Genomic DNA, 19,180 nt, shown 5'->3' with positions numbered 1-19,180 from the left:
TTCAAGACTGAGTCTTTCAGGAGCACTGCATTCAAATAAACAACACAGAAATACAGCATAGAAACTCCATATATAACTAAAGTGAGAACACTTCACAAAACTATATTGCTATATTCATGAGATTGAAAGGAAAGAAAGACTAAAGCCTACAGAGGTAAATAGTTAAATAGAGTCAGGCAAAGCTCTCTGCCTGAAACAAACTGTGTATTTTTTCAAGTGTTTAGATTTATAACATTCTGAGCATACAGATCTGATTGACAAAGACTGCTTCACTGCATCCAGAAATATTCTAATCATATCTAAATCCAGTACTTGCATGGATTAGACTGAGTTATTTCCTTCTCTTCTTCACTAGCTAGTAAAGCTGATTACGATAACAAAAATGGATAGAAATAAGCTCTCCAAAATGAGATCACTGACTGTGCAGATGCTGGGAGCAAACAAAGCATTCCTTTGTGCTCAGATGCAGAATGGAGGTTCTCCATGCTCCCTCTCAGGAGAGCTTCAAACTGCTCATTGCGTGGCTTGCTCCTAAAAGCACATCAGCTACATCCCAGCAACAGAAATGGATCCCCAGGCATAAGTGACCCAAACTCTAATACCCTTTTCTTGACAGGTCTGAATTTCACTGGTTTCTCCCCAGAACATCTAAACTTAAATGACTGGGCCCATTTTAACGGACTATTCTTTGCATTTACCAGATACTCAAGTGTTCAAAACATACTATGTAATTTACATATGTCCTACTGAGGTATAACAAGCATCACAAGTTTTTCTTTGTTGGTAAGGTGATATTTTTAGGAATATAAGGTTCTATATAGACATGTGCATACATTTACAGATGTATACATGTATGCAAACAAATATATAAACACATTGTACACATACTCCAAGGAGCACAGAAGTCTTTTTCAAACTAAACATGCACTCAGTGGCCAAAACCAACTTTAAAACAAACAAACAAAAACAACAACAACAAAGTCTGCCACCAAAACAGAACACATACACACACATGGGGGATGGGGGGGAGCAGGGAAGGAGAAGTAGAAGCAGCATTTGAAAGAGATGAAGATATTAAGAAAGCTCTATGAATTGGCTGTAAGGAAGCACATAGGCACATCAAGAAAGAGTGAATAGAATAAGGCCATGCTGCAGCTCTCAAGTGTCTGAACACAGGTACTGGAGAGAAGCATCCTTGCCTTTCCAGGCACATCCTTTCACAATGCAATTCATGTGAGCTTCTCCATTACAGCTGCTAGCATCACGAACAGTGAGAGATCCCTCCCTTCACCAACACTAGCAAATTAAACATTTACCCATAGAGAGAAACTTATTTGCTTGATATTTCATTATTTTGAATTCACTGTGCCACCGTTATAAGGTATTCTAAATACAATTATTTCTGCTACCTTAGAGAACTGTGTTGTCTGGATGATTGCACCCCTTCAGACCAAGACTGGCTTTAGCTCAGCCTAGGCAGTTACTTTCAAAGGTCAAAAGTGAAGTATTACCGTAACTGTGCAACTCTTGTCTTTTCAGTGCAAAAAACATGCAATCCAAAATCCTACGAATAACTGAACAACCAATGTGCTGATAGTATGCTAAGGAAAATACATGCAACTTACATTTAAAGGATCTCAACAAGCAGCTTATATTGAATGCTGGCATTCTTCAGGCAAAGTTTACAAGTGAAATGGAACTCAGCTCTTCACAGGACTACAGCCTAACTGTATTCCAGTTTTAAAATGTGCCCAAACAGTCCAGAGGACTTAATGTCACACTCCGCGAGGCTACTTCAGTTCTTCGGCAAAACAGCTGAATGTCTGCATCCCACACACAAGCTCTCATCAAATACCAGACCTTCCAAATTTATGTTCAAGGATTCTGGCATCCAAGAATAACTGTCCCAAGCTGGCTAGTAGTAATATGGAGACCAAGCCATATTTAGTCAATTTACTGCACTTCAAAACAGTTCTTAAACAATAGGGAGAAAAAGGGAGTAAGGGTAAGACAGTCCTTTGTATCAAAATGAAGATGTGTTAACTCCTGCAAGTTACCAATATTGCTGCCAGGGCAAAGAGAGAAGGATAAGCATAGTGAATCATTTTTTAGACTTAAGCTCTAAAGGTTTTGTAAAATAAAAGTTCTGCTTCTTACATTCTTGTGTGTAAGAAGCTCCCTGAAAAACCAGTAGCTATGTATTTACAAAGTAAGAAACAAAGTAAGAAACTGCTGTAAACCAACCACAAAATGATTAATGGTTTATGAGGACAAAGAGCTTAACATTTTCACTGTGTGGTAAGAGCACTGCACCTTGACACATTTCAGCATTTAATGGACATATGTTATGGCAATATGTTTGATACATTCCATCACACTGCACATGGAGTGAATATGGTTGGTTTACAAAGACAACCTTGCACTTAACTACAGCTTTTATCAAGTGATTCTCTGTGATAGGTTTTTTGTGTGTTTGTTTTTAAACAACACTGTGTATGGCAAGGGTAGAAAGAAGATAATTCAGGATCTTGGGGTAGAAATTTGCATATAAATAGAGAGAGAATCAATGAGATGTAATACAGTCTAATGCCTTTCTAATCCCTAAGAAAAATTACTTGTTCCAAAAACATACACTGCACAAGCCTGGATATTTTTAACTTCCTGGTGACAAAATAAACTGGCATACCAAATCACAGGCTTAGATATTTGAAAGATGTTTTCTTTCCCTCAGCATCTCCAACTTAGCAAAACAGACATGCTATTAAAGATAGATTTTGACAGTAGTAGAAGAGTCCTTAAAAATTTACAACAGAATGTAATCTAAACCAAGCATATAAAAAGATTTGTGTAATCAAGACTTAACATTTATAGTTTCCAATTCCAGACCTCTCTCTTAATACCAGGAAAGACGGGAGTCAGAGGATAATAGAAATGATAGCGCCCAGCTATTTTAATATCTATGCTAGTGATATTGCTACTGACCAACAGCTCACATCTGCAGGAAATGTTCTGCTCAAAATATCAGGCCTATCATCAGCTCTAAAGAAAATATGTTTTCTTTTTGATAAAATATCTTGATTAGGTTTCTGAAAATGCAAAGTACGGCCACCACAACAGGATCTCCCTGGGCAGAGGAGGAGAGGAGGCTATCCATGAACAAAATCTCCCAAATGGCTACTGGCTACAGCAAACCAGTCTGGTGAAAACAGCTTTGTCGATGAAATGTTGCTACAAGTGCAGTTTGCTGGCTATTTTTATTTCAACAAGTGTCTAATAATGTTGTGATCAGATTATTCAAAAAAAAAAAACACACCACCACACTTTTTTGCTGACCTGCTCCTGCCAACTTTGCAACAACTCATCTCCAGAAAAAAATCAAGAAGAAAGCAGTATGAAAATCAGACACACAAAAATTTACTGCAGTATTAAAAATAAGTTGGCATGTAATTTCGTGTGAGGCAGTTTTGTGTATTTCTGCCCTCACCCCACTTTGTGTAGGGGATGGGAGAAGTGTAGCCTAACTGGAAATATTAGTCCTTAGATGCAAAAACTTCGATTTTTAAGAAGTTACCAAAGTCACATGCCAAAGATGTCACAAGTCTAACAGCAAGCCACATTACAGCAACAACATCTGCTGGTCCATTTCCTGTGCTTGAAATTATTATCCTGGATTTTCTTTTGTTCTTTTTCTCATACTCAGCCAACCATTGTCTCCTCATCTAAGCACTGCTTCCACTACTTCATGACAGTGACATTGTTTTTGAAGGCTAACAGAGTTATGGGAAATTTATGCAGAGCTTCAGCATTTTGCTTGGTGGGGGGGCAATGCAGCATTATGAATGAACCTTCCTACAGAAGAAATATTCCACTTGCTGTTGCCAACAACAACAGTGGAAAATCTTAAAGAGAAAAATATTTTGGCACTACAGCTGCAATAGAATGCCCTTTCTTCTCCTTTACTCCCACCTTCTTCCCGTCTTGCAGAAAAATCTTGACCACAAAAGGTTTACAAAGGCAGAACACTAGCACAATGAAAATGTTACCACATTTTTAAAAATACTCATACTGTAAATTTCTCCTAGCTTTTTAAGCTGCACTTGCAAGTCAATTAGGAAATTGTTAAACCTTACTCCAGTTCAGAAACAAAGGATATTCTTAGACCTCCTCCTTCCCGTTAAAAAGAAAACCCCATGTTGCAACATTTCATCTACAAAAACATTTCAACCAGACTGTGGTTTACTGTAGACAGCAACCCACATGAATCCCAAAAAATGGCTGGACTGTCTCCAGGTTTTTCTTCTATCTTCAGCTGCGACAGTGCAAGATCTCAAGACCTTGCATGTCTGTGATGGGTCCTTGCTCTTAGCACAATTTATGCCATATATGAAAACAAAGAAAAATAAGAAGAAATCAGCTTAAAATGGTTGATCTCCAAAATAAGTAAGAAGGTAGATGTTGTTAGATTATGTGGGTAAAACCTTATAGGTCTGGAAGTTTTGATTCACAGTTCTTCTTAAGCTCCTACAAAAAATGTAAGTGACAAAGACCATCATCAGATGAGATCATAATATAGGCTATGAAAAGGAAATCATAAATATGGTCTGAATATCACCAATATGATATGAATAAGTACTTAGTTGTAGTCATGCTTTCCACATGTATTTTTTAAACCTCATTAATGACAACAGATGGAAATGCTGAACAAAATCAATTAACAACTCTTCATCTTACCTGTTTATAGGGTTCAGATCCTGAATGTATGCAGGAGTTATGCTTGTAGCCTGCCTTAGTGTCTTGAAGCTTTCTTCACACACCAAAACAAACTCTTCCGTATTACAATAATTTTCTTCACCCATCTTTTCTTTAAATAAATGTTATCTCCCTATACATGATTTCTGTCTCCCATGGTAGCTGTTACCCCTGCCCATCCCTTGTTTTGAAGCCAATTAGAAGGATGAAGTTGTTTTTGGAAAGCATCAATATTTATTTTGAGGTCCCTCTCCTCACATAGCATATCATCACATTCAAATTATATACTCTAAACATACTAGCATTTAATTTCAGATTTTGCCATTGAAGCAGATAATTCTAATTTCCATTCACCTTTAGAAATTTTACGTTCCCTTCAAGTGGGCTAAGCTTATAAAATTGCAGTGAAATAGCAGTCATTAGCTTTGCTGGCAAAAACTGTGGAGTGGGGGATCAAATTTATTTTTTATTTAATTATTTATTAGCCATAATAAAAAGAAGTTGCAGCTTTTTAGAAATCTTAAGTGCACTAAGGTTAAAAGTAAGATTTAAATGTTAATTAAAAATGAATTAAATAATCACAGATCAAATTTTGCTGTCAATAAGTTGGTGCTTCTGAGGTGAACAAATAGGGAACTCTGGTTCTACAGACAACTTTCTGAAACATCTGTTACAGCTGTAAACATTAAACATTCCACAGAGGTCTCTGCCTTGCGTATTTTTTATTTTTAAGTTAATAGGAACTTACCTTAGAGATTTCTGCCAAAATTCCTCCTGTCTCCCCAAGTTGTTACTGAGGTAACAATATGCCATCAAAAGATGTCAATTTTACTCTCAGCTCCAGAGTGAGTGTGTTCAGCCAGAGTGCTTATGTACCAGTTGTATAATGCCTACTGGTTACAGCAGCTTCTTTTGTATCTCTATATGCTCCAGTAAGTCTTTAATCATCCTTCCCTTTCAGGCTTTTGCTGTGGTTATGTACATAACTTCCATGATACACATTGTTTCCATGTCTCACTAGCTAAGCTCTGCACTGAAATATTAATGTGTGTCTTGTAGAGTTGTGTTAGAATACGTTTTACTGGAAGTGGAACTTGCTACTTACTGTGTACACCTTTTATCTAGAGAAGAGGGGCTGACAATCCCAAGCTTTCAATGCCACAGATGGTCTGGAATCCAGATTTCTTTTCTCACTCTCCTCCTTTCCAGGACAGTACACTCTGTGTCACTCATATCCAGGTCAACTTCCACTCACTTCTGAGGGGTCACTAAAAAGACTTGTCTGCTTCAATTAATGCTCTCACTCAGACATCCTCACAAACAAGACTGACAGTCACATGAAATCTTTCAGCAAGTGCCTGGGTCCCTACCTAACTCAGCCTTGCTTGGGAAATTTGTCATCTCTCTTCCTTAGAGTCCACCAAAGCTGTAAGTTATTAATCTGCTCTAGGGACAAGAACAGACCCTACAATTTGGTCCTATAACCTGCATATCCTGCTTTAAATCTGGAGGCAATTAGCAGTTAGTTACTTATGAAAATAGTATGATTTTTTGGTTTGTTTTCTGATGTTTCTTGGTGAGTCTAAACCACACACACAAGAGATTCAAAGCCATCTTAAAACAGTCCCACAGAAGATAATATGATTTGCTGAATCAGTCTTTAAGAAAACATGTAAATGTGCATATACCACACAGAGAGCAAACAGTGATATGATAAAAATCCCCTTTAATTTGATGACAATCTTTTCATTTTCTCAAAGATTTCCCATGTTATAGCATCAACATGAGTAGATGGGTATGCCTGTTGCATAATTAATGATCTTATGGTTAATCAACCAATGCCCATTGCCATAATTAACTAGAAGATGGTTTAGTTATGTTGAACTTACAGTATATATATATATAAATATTAGATAAATAGATGGATAGATAGATCTCATAATACACCCATGTAAGCACCTTACAGGACCTTATTTCACAAGGATCACTCCATGAAATCAGGCTGACACTAACACTCCTACTTCACTACACTCTTTGCCATTTAGAGACAAATATAATGCCACTAGACCAAGCAGGATAGAAATTCTAGCTTTCTAGTCTGGCAATTCAAAAATTCAAATTCTATTTCAAGCATTCTAGTTTGTCTGCCAGGACTGTAACAAGTCACACGCTTTGCAAATTAGGAAGATGCTCATAAGTTATTACTGGTCTTAGCATTTACTGAAAAACAGAGTATATAAAATCACCTGCAATATAATAATATAAAATTATATACACATATATTTACACACACAGTATGACCATACAAACAATCTGTCATGTCCAAATGAGTGTTAATGTAAAAATGTATTTTGACTTGCCATAACCAATGAATTTTACTAAATACAAAGGACTTTTTCAATTGAGTAACTCTAACTAACCCAAAAGTGAAATTTTAAGTGGATCTCTAGCCAACCACAAGCACAGTCACAAACAAGCAGGTGAATTTCAAAGGAAAATATCAAACCTCTTAAAGAAGAAAAATAGCTCCAATTGTCTTCAAATTTTGATCTATGGTTTGTAAGCATGTGAAAGTGCTTGATTAAAGACAGAAAATTGCAGTTCCATTAGAACACAGGTTCTACCAATAACCTGCTCAATGAAACAGTCCAGGACTTATTTGCTGTAAGCCAATTAACAATTGAATGAAACTTATGTTAAAACAATTTGTAATTTGTATTAACATATGTATAATATCTTACAAATAAGACAAGAAGATTAATTGCATTCTTTATTACACTCAACTTGCACCATGGTAAGCATGTCTCTCATCACAATACAGTTAACAGCACATGCCAATATAATTTGGCAGCTCTGGCTAACATTTATACAGTTTAAAGTAAGAAAGTATCAAAGAAAGAAAACAAAACTCAAATGGAGTCTAAGCATCAAGGAAAAAGGTCTTCAGAAAAAGAAAAGAACTGAAACATAGAAACTAAAATTCTACAAGAACTCCTAACTGGATCACTTCAACATATATATTTCCAAAATTAACACATTCATAGCTACATTAGATTTTCTTTTTTAAAAGGTACTCAGTTCATTCAAACAACCATTAATTGCTTTAAGTTCAAAAATTAGTGCTAGCCTCACTGGCAGCTAAACCTAAACTAGGTAACTTAATATTCAACTGGAGATGAGGGGAGTTTCATCAAAAGACGTGCACAGTGCTTCAGCTTTTCACACATATTTCACTCATCACACCAATGTTTTAAGAGCTGTGAGATTATACTTTCTTATTTAAAATTACTCAAATCTCCTAAATCTGGTCTCCAGCTTTTTTAATTGCCAGGAAGTCTGGAGATTCAGAGCTCTCTCTTCTGCACTAAAAATTATTTAATCACAACACAATAAAGATAAATAACAATTTTTAAAAGGAAAGAAAAATAAAAGAAATTTTTCACATCTATTTTATACATAAAAAGTAATATTAAAATAGAAATTCACATGTAAAGACAGAAATTATATCCTTACGACAGCTTGTTTACAAATAAGGTAAAATACTGAACATTCAACATTTAGGGTATCTTAAAAAAATCAAAAGGCTTCTGCAACTCTAGTGGCCCCTCACTAACCATATAAATGCACAAGATTATTATGTATTATTTCCTTAGCTGTGAATTAAATTACACTGTACGTCAGGGAAAATCAAACCAGAGCATTCAAGCTTGAGGTAGTGCTGAAGAGACAGGGTTGAGCAGTCTCAGCTTAGTGCAAGATATGCATGTACTGTCAACAATCAATCAACAGCTGTTCATCATTACTTCATATGAGAATCTGTATCAAACACAAACATGCTTACCATGCAGAAAAACAGCCAGGAGCCTCCCTTTCCAATTCTATCTTCCTTATTTGCCACTGCTTTTGTGGAAAAGCTGTAACTGAGTATGCTTTACTGGGATAGAATGAAGTATGAAAGGATAAAGGGATACCATTCAAGGGTACCTTTCATTCGAATGTTCACTTTAAGTTTTTATGCACCACATTTGCAAGACAGTGCTAAAAAACACATCCCCCAAAATGACTAACACATACTGCTAAAAACCCACACAACACCCACTCACAGGTTCTTCTCTTTTTTTCTTACAAATAGATGATGCATTGCTACAAAACAGCAAATACTATATACTGACCAATCTGGAGGTTTCCCCTTACCTCATTTCACTTACATGTAATTTTCCTTTAACTGTTAAGATACAATCTGAAAGGAACCTCCAGTCTGTACAAAGAACTGTCATTTTTTGAGAATAAACTGTTAAAAGGGAAGATTTTCTCAACAATAGACAAATAAACTATTTCTTAACTATAAGTTGTTCTTCTTCCTCCCCTCCCTGAAATGTGACTTGCAACATCAGGGAGAATTTACCAGAGGCAGCACAGTAGCTGCAGGACTGGGCTTTGAAACAGCTTGTTTATTTTTCTTCATATTAGTACGTTTCAGAGCACAAAGACATTTCAAGTACCTGGAGTGCTGGCAAGGAAAGAGACAACTTTTAGTTCTTGCTTTTCCAAAATGATGCTTTATGAAGCCCATGGTGTAATTTAAAATAAAAATGGGTTCTTATTAAATTGAAACTACTTGGGATTATCCCTTCATTGTCTAACTTCTGTTTGCACCCATCCCACAGTAAGCATTAAACCACCACCAAACAAAATGTAACAGCAGCAAAGAAGAATGGTGCCTCTGCCTGATGTTCACATCATCAAAAGAGGCTAGGAAACAAAGTCAGGGGGTCCTTCTGAAAACTGCACCCAGAAACCTAGAGAAGATTATCCCAAATTGACTTAGATACAACACAGATGTGTCATAGACATTATGTATTTGAATGGGGAGTATGTTGGAGGGAAGTGGCATTTAAAAGACACATAGATGTGGCCCTTTAGGATGTGATTTAGTGTTAACACTGGGAAGTGATGGGCTAGCACTTGGACACAGTGATGTCAGAGGTCTTTAGCTGCCTAAATAATTCTATGAATCAAAGTTCTGGTTCTCTCCTGGTCAGTACTTTTTACAGTGAAGCTGATCAAGAGGGTCTTTAGGTAGTTCCTCCACTAACCAGTCTTCCAAAAAAATTCTGCTAAATTGAAAACAACTAAATCCTAAGAACTTTGGAACCAATCTCCAGAAGGACAGACAGAATTTTTTTTTTTTTAAGAAATGCACACATAATTACCACTCCTATAGTCCTGAATATATAGATGCTAACCTGCAGTCTGCACCATAACTCAAGAAAAGGCCACATTCCTTCCACATCCTCTCACACTTCCCTTTTAAACCCTCAGAGGGATCCTAAGGTGTCTGAAGAATATGGAAAGGGGGAGATGGGAGAAGATCCAACTAGAACCTGAAGATAGTGCAAACACTTCTAAGTGAAAACAGCAGCTACTTTTTAGATGAACAGACAGTAACATTCTCATTCTGAGAAGTAAACCATGCATATAACAAGTAAAGAAACTGTTGGATTAACATATAATAACAGGAGTCAAACATTAACCAGGCAGAACCAGGGGATCAAATGCCCTATCCCAACTTGCAGAAAAGACCTATTAAGCTTCACCAATATTTAATTTTATCACAGGTATTCCATGGAGAAAAGGATGTGCAATTCTACACAGCAAGACAAAATAGTGAGCCAAAACAGCAGTAAGGTGCAGGCAGGAATGTCACAGGCAGAAAATCTCTAGTCTGTGTTAACCAGGAGTTCTTTAATTCTTTCTGTGAGTGATCAGACTGAAGGACTAAGGATTAGACAGAGCATAATGGAAATGGAAAAATTAAAGTAAATAGACAGCTACTCTTGTGATTTTTTTTTTTTTTTTTTTTTTTTTCAAATTAACATAGATAAATCCTTCATGCCTCAGGGAGCAAGGGTCACACACTTCCTGATTTGAATTCCAGAGCCATGTGTCATCCACTGTGTACACATCACTCATATGCCCCTCACAGATCCTCTGCAGGCACTGTCTGAATAGCAGAGTAGTAAAAGCACATGATTATACAAGTCCAATTACCTACTCCAGCACCCGATTCCCAGATAGTACCACAGAACATTACTGTATAAAGGAAGGAAATAAACCAAAGGTAACTTAGTCCAAGGGCAATTACCAGACACATGTATTTCTAGAAACTTTAACATTAATATTAAACTAATTTTCTTAACAAAGCAAGAAAGTAAACACCATATCATGTATTACTCACCTCTGCAGGAAATTCCTTGGCTATCAATTACTTGTTTGCAAATTCCACAGGTACTGGATTTCTTAAACGACTTATTTTTGAAGGTGTGAGACCTGGAAGCTGTTTCTTGAGGCTGAAAGCAAAGAGATTAACATCAGACCTCCACTCAGAAGTCACAATTTTAAGGGAAATACAAATAATTTTTAAATAAAAATAACAATGGTGCTATATATAGCAGTGTATATACATAATTTACAGTATACTTTTGTATATAGTACAATTTAACAATCATGTTATATTTAGCAGTATAACAGTAACATGAAAGTGCTCTCACTCACTCTTGTTCTATAACACAAGCTTTCCACTCAAGTGTGGGAGACAACAGAATGTGAGGAACCTCTTCCATATCAGGATATGGCCATTGCAATTATTTTTTAATCATAATTTCACAATTCACTCTATAACTTCTCTTTTAAGAGGAAATACAGAATAATATCTATGATATGATCCAGCAGTCTTCTGACCTGAGGTCTTACCTGCATAAAAACTAGCATTGGTTCAGTTTAAACTGGCTAAAAATATCGTAAGCAGTGTGCTATCACAGTAGTCAATTTAACTAAAGCTAACTTAAAAATCCCTTTGTTTCTTTTCTGCATAAGAAATACACACTAGTTTAAAACAGTATTATTTCCACAGTAGCTGAAATATCATACTGAAATAAAATGCAATTATGGAATTTCTAACTGGGGACAGAATTCAAAAAGTCAGTACTATATTTCCAGTGGGAATTTTATGGTTTCTCTAACTTAGGAAACATTTAGGTAGAAAAATAGAGAAGGCTACCAAAAGCCTTTGACAGCCATTATCTTTTCTAGAAGATGCTGAACAACATTCACATTCATTGGCAGACTTTTGGGAAATATCGGTTACCTATTCAGAAATAAAAACACATTTCACCAGACCATGAAAATCTCAAAATGCTCTTCTCATTTCTCCATTTTCATTTCACATTTGCACCTTACTGTTCTTAAGATACTGAAATACTGCAAACAAGCCTGCATTCAACACTAACACCTGTGCTGAGCTTTAACAGCACCAGCAGTGCCTACAAGCAGCAAGCTGTCCCATGGCTGGACCATTGCAGCACCAGAGTTCAACCCACAAGTCAGTTGAGAAAGTTCCCCAGCATGGTGCAATGCATAAGGTAACATGGTAAAGAGGAATCACAAGATTTCTTTGTGGCTTTAAGCAACTCAACATGGCTCTAGGCAAAAGGTTTACTGACTCCAAAAATAACTACAACACAACTACATGAGAGGTACAATAACAGTCATAAAAATCAATGGCACTTTTATCATACAGCCTCCACATGGGCCTACCCAACTCCACAGAAGTCCCACGGAACAAAGATTGCAACAACTGATCACACTGAGCAGTCTGGGGGCTCTTAGGCTTCCCTACTGGGGGTTCATGGTCAGCTTGATCTTAAGAATAGCTTCAGAAAATATTGTTGGTCTTGCCCACAGCATAAAGTCAAGATAATTCACTTAGGTCCATAAACAATAAATTAGACACTACGGGAATAAACCTTACTCTGGACTTTCAGGAAAATCTTTCCAATGGTTAGGTGCATTAATCAGCAGAAATTAGTGAAAGAAATAATCTACTAGTCCACATACTTGGAAGTCTGAAACAGGAGATAAAACATTTGAGAAATAAAACTGAATTGCATGCAGTGCTTTATAGTGTTTGCATGGCCAGGTTTTGGTGGGCAGGGTGGCTACAGCACTGGCTTCTATGAGAAACTGACAGCACAGCCAATTCCAGCCCAGCCAATTCCAGAAAGCTCTAAGACAGCCACTGCTGATCAAGGCTGGGCCAATCAGAAATGGTAGAAACACTTCCATGACAACATTTTTAAGAAGACAAAAGTTATGGTGCAGATTTAATTTTGGCCAGAGAAGAGCACGGTGAGAGAAAATGAGAGGAACCACTCTGCAGACACAAAGGTCAGTAAAGATGGAGGGGCAGGAGGTGCTCCAGGCATGGGAGCTGAGATTCCTCTGCAGTTCGTGGTGAAGACCATGGAGAAGCAGCTGTGCCCCTGCAGCCTTTGGAAAAGACTCACGCTGGAACAGGTGGATGCCTGAGAGGAGGTTGTGAAACTGTGGGAGGCCCTTGCTGGAACAGGCTCCTGGCAGGAACCTGCAAACCCATGCAGAAGAGGGAGCAGGTTTCCTAGTAAGACTTGTGACCCCATGGAGGACCCACACTGGAGCAGGCTGCTCTCAAAGGACCCATGGAAGAGTGATCCACATGGCAGCAGTTTATGGAGAACTGTAGTCTGGTGGATGGATTCACATTGAAGGAGTTTGTGGAGCACTGTCTTTTCTATGGAAGGGACCTCATGCTGGAGGCAGAGGAAAGATAACTCTCTCTGAGCAGCAGAAACAACTTGTCATTAACTGATGTTAATCCAAATTTCCTATCTCCCTGTGGTCCTGGCAGAGAGGAGATAGAGCTAGGAAAAATGTAGGGGTGGGGAAAGGTATTTTTAAGGTCTAACTTAATTCTTCATTAGCCTGCTCTCATTTCGTTAACAATAAATTCAATTAGTATCTCTAATGCAAGCCGGGTTTGCCCATGATGGCATTTGGTGAGTCATCTCACTCTGCCCTTATCTCAATCATGAGCCCTGTCCAGTTGCAGAGAAAAGTGATAGAGAAGCTTTGGTGGGTGCCTGTCATTCAGTCAGGGTCAACACACTGCAGTCTTTTTGGTGCCAAACCCAGGAAGGGATCTGCTGTGGTTTAATTCCAGATGCAAATTAAGTACCACACAGCTGCTTGATCAGCTCCCCTCTTTCTTCCCCCTTCACTCCAAATGGAATGGGGAGACAAACTAATGTGAAACTTGTATGTTGAAATAAATACAAGGCATTAATACAATTTATTAATTATAATTATTATTGCATTTTACTTTCAATGGTAAACAATAAATATTATAAAAAGGAAACAATAAGTGATGCACAATTGATCAGTACTCGCTCACTGATCCAGAGCCCCTTTCCTGAATGCAGATCAGCCACCCTCTCAGTAATTCATCCTAGTTGATATATATAGAGCATGATGGTTTATGGTGTGGATATCACTTTGGTCAGTTTGGTCACCTGTCCCAGCTAAACTCCCTCCCAGATTGTCCTGCTCACCCCCTCACCGGCAGAGCATGAGACAAGGGGGAGAAAAAAGTCCTTGACTTAGTATAAGTACAACTTGGCAAAACACGAAACAGCAGTGTGTTATCAACACCATTTCCTACCAAATCCAAAACACAGCACTCCTGAGAAGAAATTAACTCTACCCTAGCTAAAACCAGGGTAATTGGACACTTTGATCACTTCTTGTAGAAATTGAAGGAACAAATTCCCCTGTATGACATTTGAAGCATGTTACTTCAGGTTAAATTGGAAGATGCTGTCAGAAGCATGATTCATATCAAAAATAAACAATAAAGAAAAAGAACAACTGAACTCCAGAATTTCATAGGAACATAGCTGATGGCAAACAGATCCAAGCTTTGGAAAATCTCATTATTATTTTTTTTTTGCCTTTGAAACTACAGGAGATGCTTTTAAGGAGACAGGGGTATAGGAGGAAGAAAAAGTGTCATTACATGCACGTAACTTCTCTCACCGAGCACAAGGAGGTTCTGTGCCATACTGAGTTTGAGCATTGTTCCCAAAGAGCTGGGAGTTCCTTATTTCCACACTTTTTCTATATATAATTAAAAAAAACAAAAAATAAAAAATAAAAGCACAATCTCACCATCTCCACTGGTTGCTGCAATTTCTCTTTGTAAACTTATAAAACAAAAAACCACAATTCTCATTTTAAATGTATCCTCCCTTCATCCCTGCACACTTCTACTCTTGGAACATGTTTGCGACTATCTCTGAAAATGAGTTTAGCAGAGCTTGCACTTTTGAAGAAATTAATGGATAAACTCCACTGGAAATTTATTCTGTAGCTAGGTCTGCTTCTCCTTATCTCCTACCTAACTAACACTTCTTTGTAAACCTTGGCACCTGCACTCTAACAAAGAAAGACAATTGTCCTAACTCACAGTTTACATACTGGAGTTTAGTGTAAGTAGGTCTTGACATAAGTTTATCAACCAGTCAGTCTGTCCATTTAATTTATAACATAAACACGAAAAGCAATTTTTCTCTGTGGCATTTAGGAGATATTCTGCATTGCAGTCTTGACATCTGCATTTAAAAATGTGCATGTTTTGTTCCCTGTTGTTTATTTTAGGTACATTCCATTATGGGCTCTCCAAGCAATTCAGTTAAACAGTTCACTTACAAAGTTCTGTACCCACAACTTATAGTCTCCTTACACAAAAACTCAGCACCATTTACTGTGAAATCTACAGAAGCCTAGATAAATGTTTCTTTCTTGTCACCTGGTACAGCTTTAGTGGAGAACTATAAAGAAAGACACCAAGGAAAAAGAAAGAAAAACATATAAAAACACAGGGAGGGGAAAGCACAGAGGGAAGGCAAAGCAAATACACCAGACAGCAAGCAATGCTACTTTCACGAGGCTCAAGACTGGAATCTAAAGTTCATATAATTGTTAGGAGCAAAACCTGGAAGAGAACAGTGCAGAACCACAGGCTCTAGACTCAGGTTTTGCCCAAAGAAAAGGCTGTAATTACATGTGGTCTCAATTGATAGCATTATGAAAATTACTCTGGAAATATACTGCCATGCTGTGCTCTCTGACACACAGAAATCTAATAAAGCTGGAATTCTGTCCCAGACTCACATCAGTGTAACTCTGCAGACTGTGTAAAAACTTACAGATGCATCCTCAGTTATGATGAATTTCAAATATTACTCATGACAGAGCATTTTCATTACCTAGCTACAGGCTAAACATCATCAGATGCAAAATTCACAGCAACTCTGTCAAAGGCAGTTTAGATAAAAAACTCTCCAGGTTGAAATTAATAAATAATAATTAATAAATAATAAAACAGTCAAGATCCACAACTTTCTTTTTGACAATACCAATACAGGAATTCCTTCTTGACAGAGACTTAGCACTGGTTGATTACACCTATGAAATAGGCATTCCTAATATTATTCCCAAATATTATAACATAACAGTTAATGTTGCAATGAATAATAGACCTAAGCAACAATAGTTTATTTCAACTTCATGTTTCCAACATCTGAACTGCAATTGTGATAACAGTTTAAAGTGGCAGAGGGTTTAGATATTTTATTAAATAATCCAGTAATATTTTAAAATTAAACTTTTCAAATAATCAAGAAATCTATATAACTATATTAACACACATACATGCTCCATTAGAAATAAACAAAAAAAAGGCACTTAGCTGAACAGAATTGGTTCCCTACAAAGTCATCCAGGCAGTGATCAATTTATATTTATGAGAAAATAAAAATCTCAACAAAAATTATTAGACTTTTGAAATTAAATAATTTATTTCAGGTGTTACTCTGTGCTGATGAGGAAGCCAAAACCTCCAATTATTTCTCCACCTCCAAAATTTGTAAAAATCCATGTCACATTCCAGGTAAAATAAAATTATAAACATAGATACAAAGCCCTATTAACTTCCCCTATGGCAGACTCTATTCCTGCTGAATTTTACATGGCCTCTTAGCAGAACAGCAGAATCATATAAAGCAAAACTACGTTTTGTTTGCTTCCCACCTGTAGTCATACAAACTGCTTTTCCTTATCCTCTAACTTACCAAACTATACTGCAATTTCTTAGGACTCTCCTTGTGCATTCTTCTACTCTCCAAGGTAGCTTTAAATCCACAATTATTATTTGAAATACATGAAGAGAGGGGCCTGCAATGTATTAGCAGAATAGGTATTTCACCACCTTCTTTAGGCTAAAAGGCCCATCCCCAGTTCAAAAAAGGAAACATCTGCAAAACTAAGCTATATAAATAAATCACATGATTAACAATAAAAACAGTTCACCAAACAGAGGAATGCCACCTCTCAGCCCTTTCTGTTATGTCTGCTCATAGTTACTTCTGCTATTTCTCCACTTCCTCTCTTCCCTCTTACTTGAAGTGCACCACAGAAGTCACATGATTTCTGCCCAGTTACTTAGAGATCCCAGGGAAAAACCAGAGAACAAAACCCCTTCAGGTTACCCACACTTTCCCATAACTAGCATTCCTGAAGCAAATACTGATGAGATAGAGCTGCCTAGAATACAACAGTTGGCATTATACTGATGAAACAAAATAGTTTTGAGTTTCTCTACTCTCCATGCAGTAAAAGAACATTTTTAACTTTCCTCCTCCTGAACCAGTACTCCACACTTGTTGCATGTTTCATTCCCAGAAAAATATTTAAGAATTCCTGCTATACATACAAAACAAGTAATATATTATCTTCCTCTCCTCCAACCCTGGTTTTTAAAACAGGGCTGACCACAACTTCTTGGTGACTATAAAAGGTGATTACGTCAAGTCTCACACAAGGATACTATGAATATACAATGAAGAACTTCCCAGAAATAGCAAAGAGCATAGCATGAGATTCTCTGAAGCTTTCATATATGAGAATCTCTTAGAAAATGTATTACTGCTTCAAAAGCAGCACTCTTTTAGCTGAATGAAATTAACTAAACTTATCACACACATTTAAGTACATCCACAAGTACCACCAGTGAATATATAAATATTGCAGAACCTCTGCTACACAACAAGAATATGGGATAGTGGCAAAAGAATAAGAACACCAAAGTATTTTTACACTGAAATAAGGCATCTCTGGCTGTTTCACTCACAAAGATTACTTTCATAGTGACAGACATAACATATATATATGTATGCATGTACGTATGAAAATATTTTTTACACATACATCCTAAAACATACACAAATAGCTAGTTCTACTACTAACACTATTACCAAATAACTTCAGAGGAATTTCAAAGACAATGGAGTACTTGTCATAGACAGCCCATTTCCTCCTCATTCATTCAAGGCATTTCACAGAAAGATAAACAAGTAGACCAAGCTGGAGAAGAGAGCTATGACTTAGGATCATACAACCTGAACCAGCAATATTCTTCAAGTGAAGTCTGCTCCTGACTTGTGATTCAAGTGAGAGCACATAAAGAAGTCTGTGAGGAAAAAAATGTCTCAAACCAATGGAGTAAACTTCTTGTCAAAAAGAAAAAAGCATGTAATTTGGTAATACAAAACTGTTTTATTGCACAAGCATAAGGGGCCAAAAAAGTAACATAAAATGACAAAGGAGTTTTTTCCCATCTTGTTGAAAACATTTGGTACACTTTTAAGCAGCTGAGGCCTTTGTGGTTTCTCAGACTAAAGAAATCCAGGTCTTCCATTATTTTAATGAGAAATTCTGCCCAGGTACCAGGGTTTCAAACCTGTATACTTTAAAAAAAAAACCAAACGAACAAAAAAACCAAACAAATAAGTCCCTGAAAAGCAAGTTTCTGTTCAAATGATCTTACAAGCCATACAGATTTAAAGAAAAAGGTCAGAAGTGAAAAGCATCAACTTTTCATTCAATGTTTATTCAGTGAATCAACAGCCAAGTGTAAAAACATGGCTTGAAACATAAGCTTTGCCTTACTGGGTTAGCACAACTCCTCCTTCACACCACAAGCACTTCACTGTTGTTTCAGAGAGACACTATCAAAGCAGAGCAAGGCAGCCCCATCCCTTCAGTGTCCCACTCCCTCCATGCTCCTGCATGTACATGCATGCTAGAAGGTCCATCACAGACCCATCCTCCCAGTTTGTGCTAATGGACCCATTTCCCACCAGTTCTGTCAAACTCTCGTTTTGGACATGCTGGTACTGTCTGCCCCACAATACTCTGCAGCAGAATGCTCCAAAAAGTCATACTCTCTGCTGTTTCAAGTATCTTTATTTGCTCATTTCAAAGGAAACTCCCACCATGTCTGAAACTTACTAGTTTCTGCATTGTGGAACTGTTTAACTAGCTCTGTATGTTAACCTATCCAACATCTTTATGCTTTTGAAAAACCAAAGTGGAGAGCCCCCATCTTTTCAGTCCCTTCCCAAAAAGCAACTGTTCCACCCCCCTGACCATTTCCATCACCCTACCCCATGCTTTTATACAGGCTGGGATCTGATACATGCTTCAAAGTTTCAAGGTA

The 19,180-nt window shown here is 37.2% G+C and overlaps 1 protein-coding gene across 4 annotated transcripts in view; it reads right to left on the bottom strand.

Annotated features, from left to right (window-relative positions):
* Window positions 1-19,180, bottom strand: part of TNS3 (tensin 3) — a 210,003-nt gene that overhangs the window by 135,769 nt on the left and 55,054 nt on the right. For all 4 annotated transcript variants that reach the window (XM_079301977.1, XM_079301978.1, XM_079301979.1 and 1 more), the window contains exon 2: window positions 10,988-11,099. In XM_079301977.1, the coding sequence (XP_079158103.1) occupies window positions 10,988-11,099 (112 nt within the window). The remainder of the gene's footprint in view (window positions 1-10,987; window positions 11,100-19,180) is intronic.

Source organism: Erithacus rubecula (assembly GCF_903797595.1).
Source record: "Erithacus rubecula genome assembly, chromosome: 3".
NCBI classification, from domain to species: Eukaryota; Metazoa; Chordata; class Aves; order Passeriformes; family Muscicapidae; genus Erithacus; species Erithacus rubecula.
This window is presented reverse-complemented; position numbering and strand designations above follow the sequence as displayed.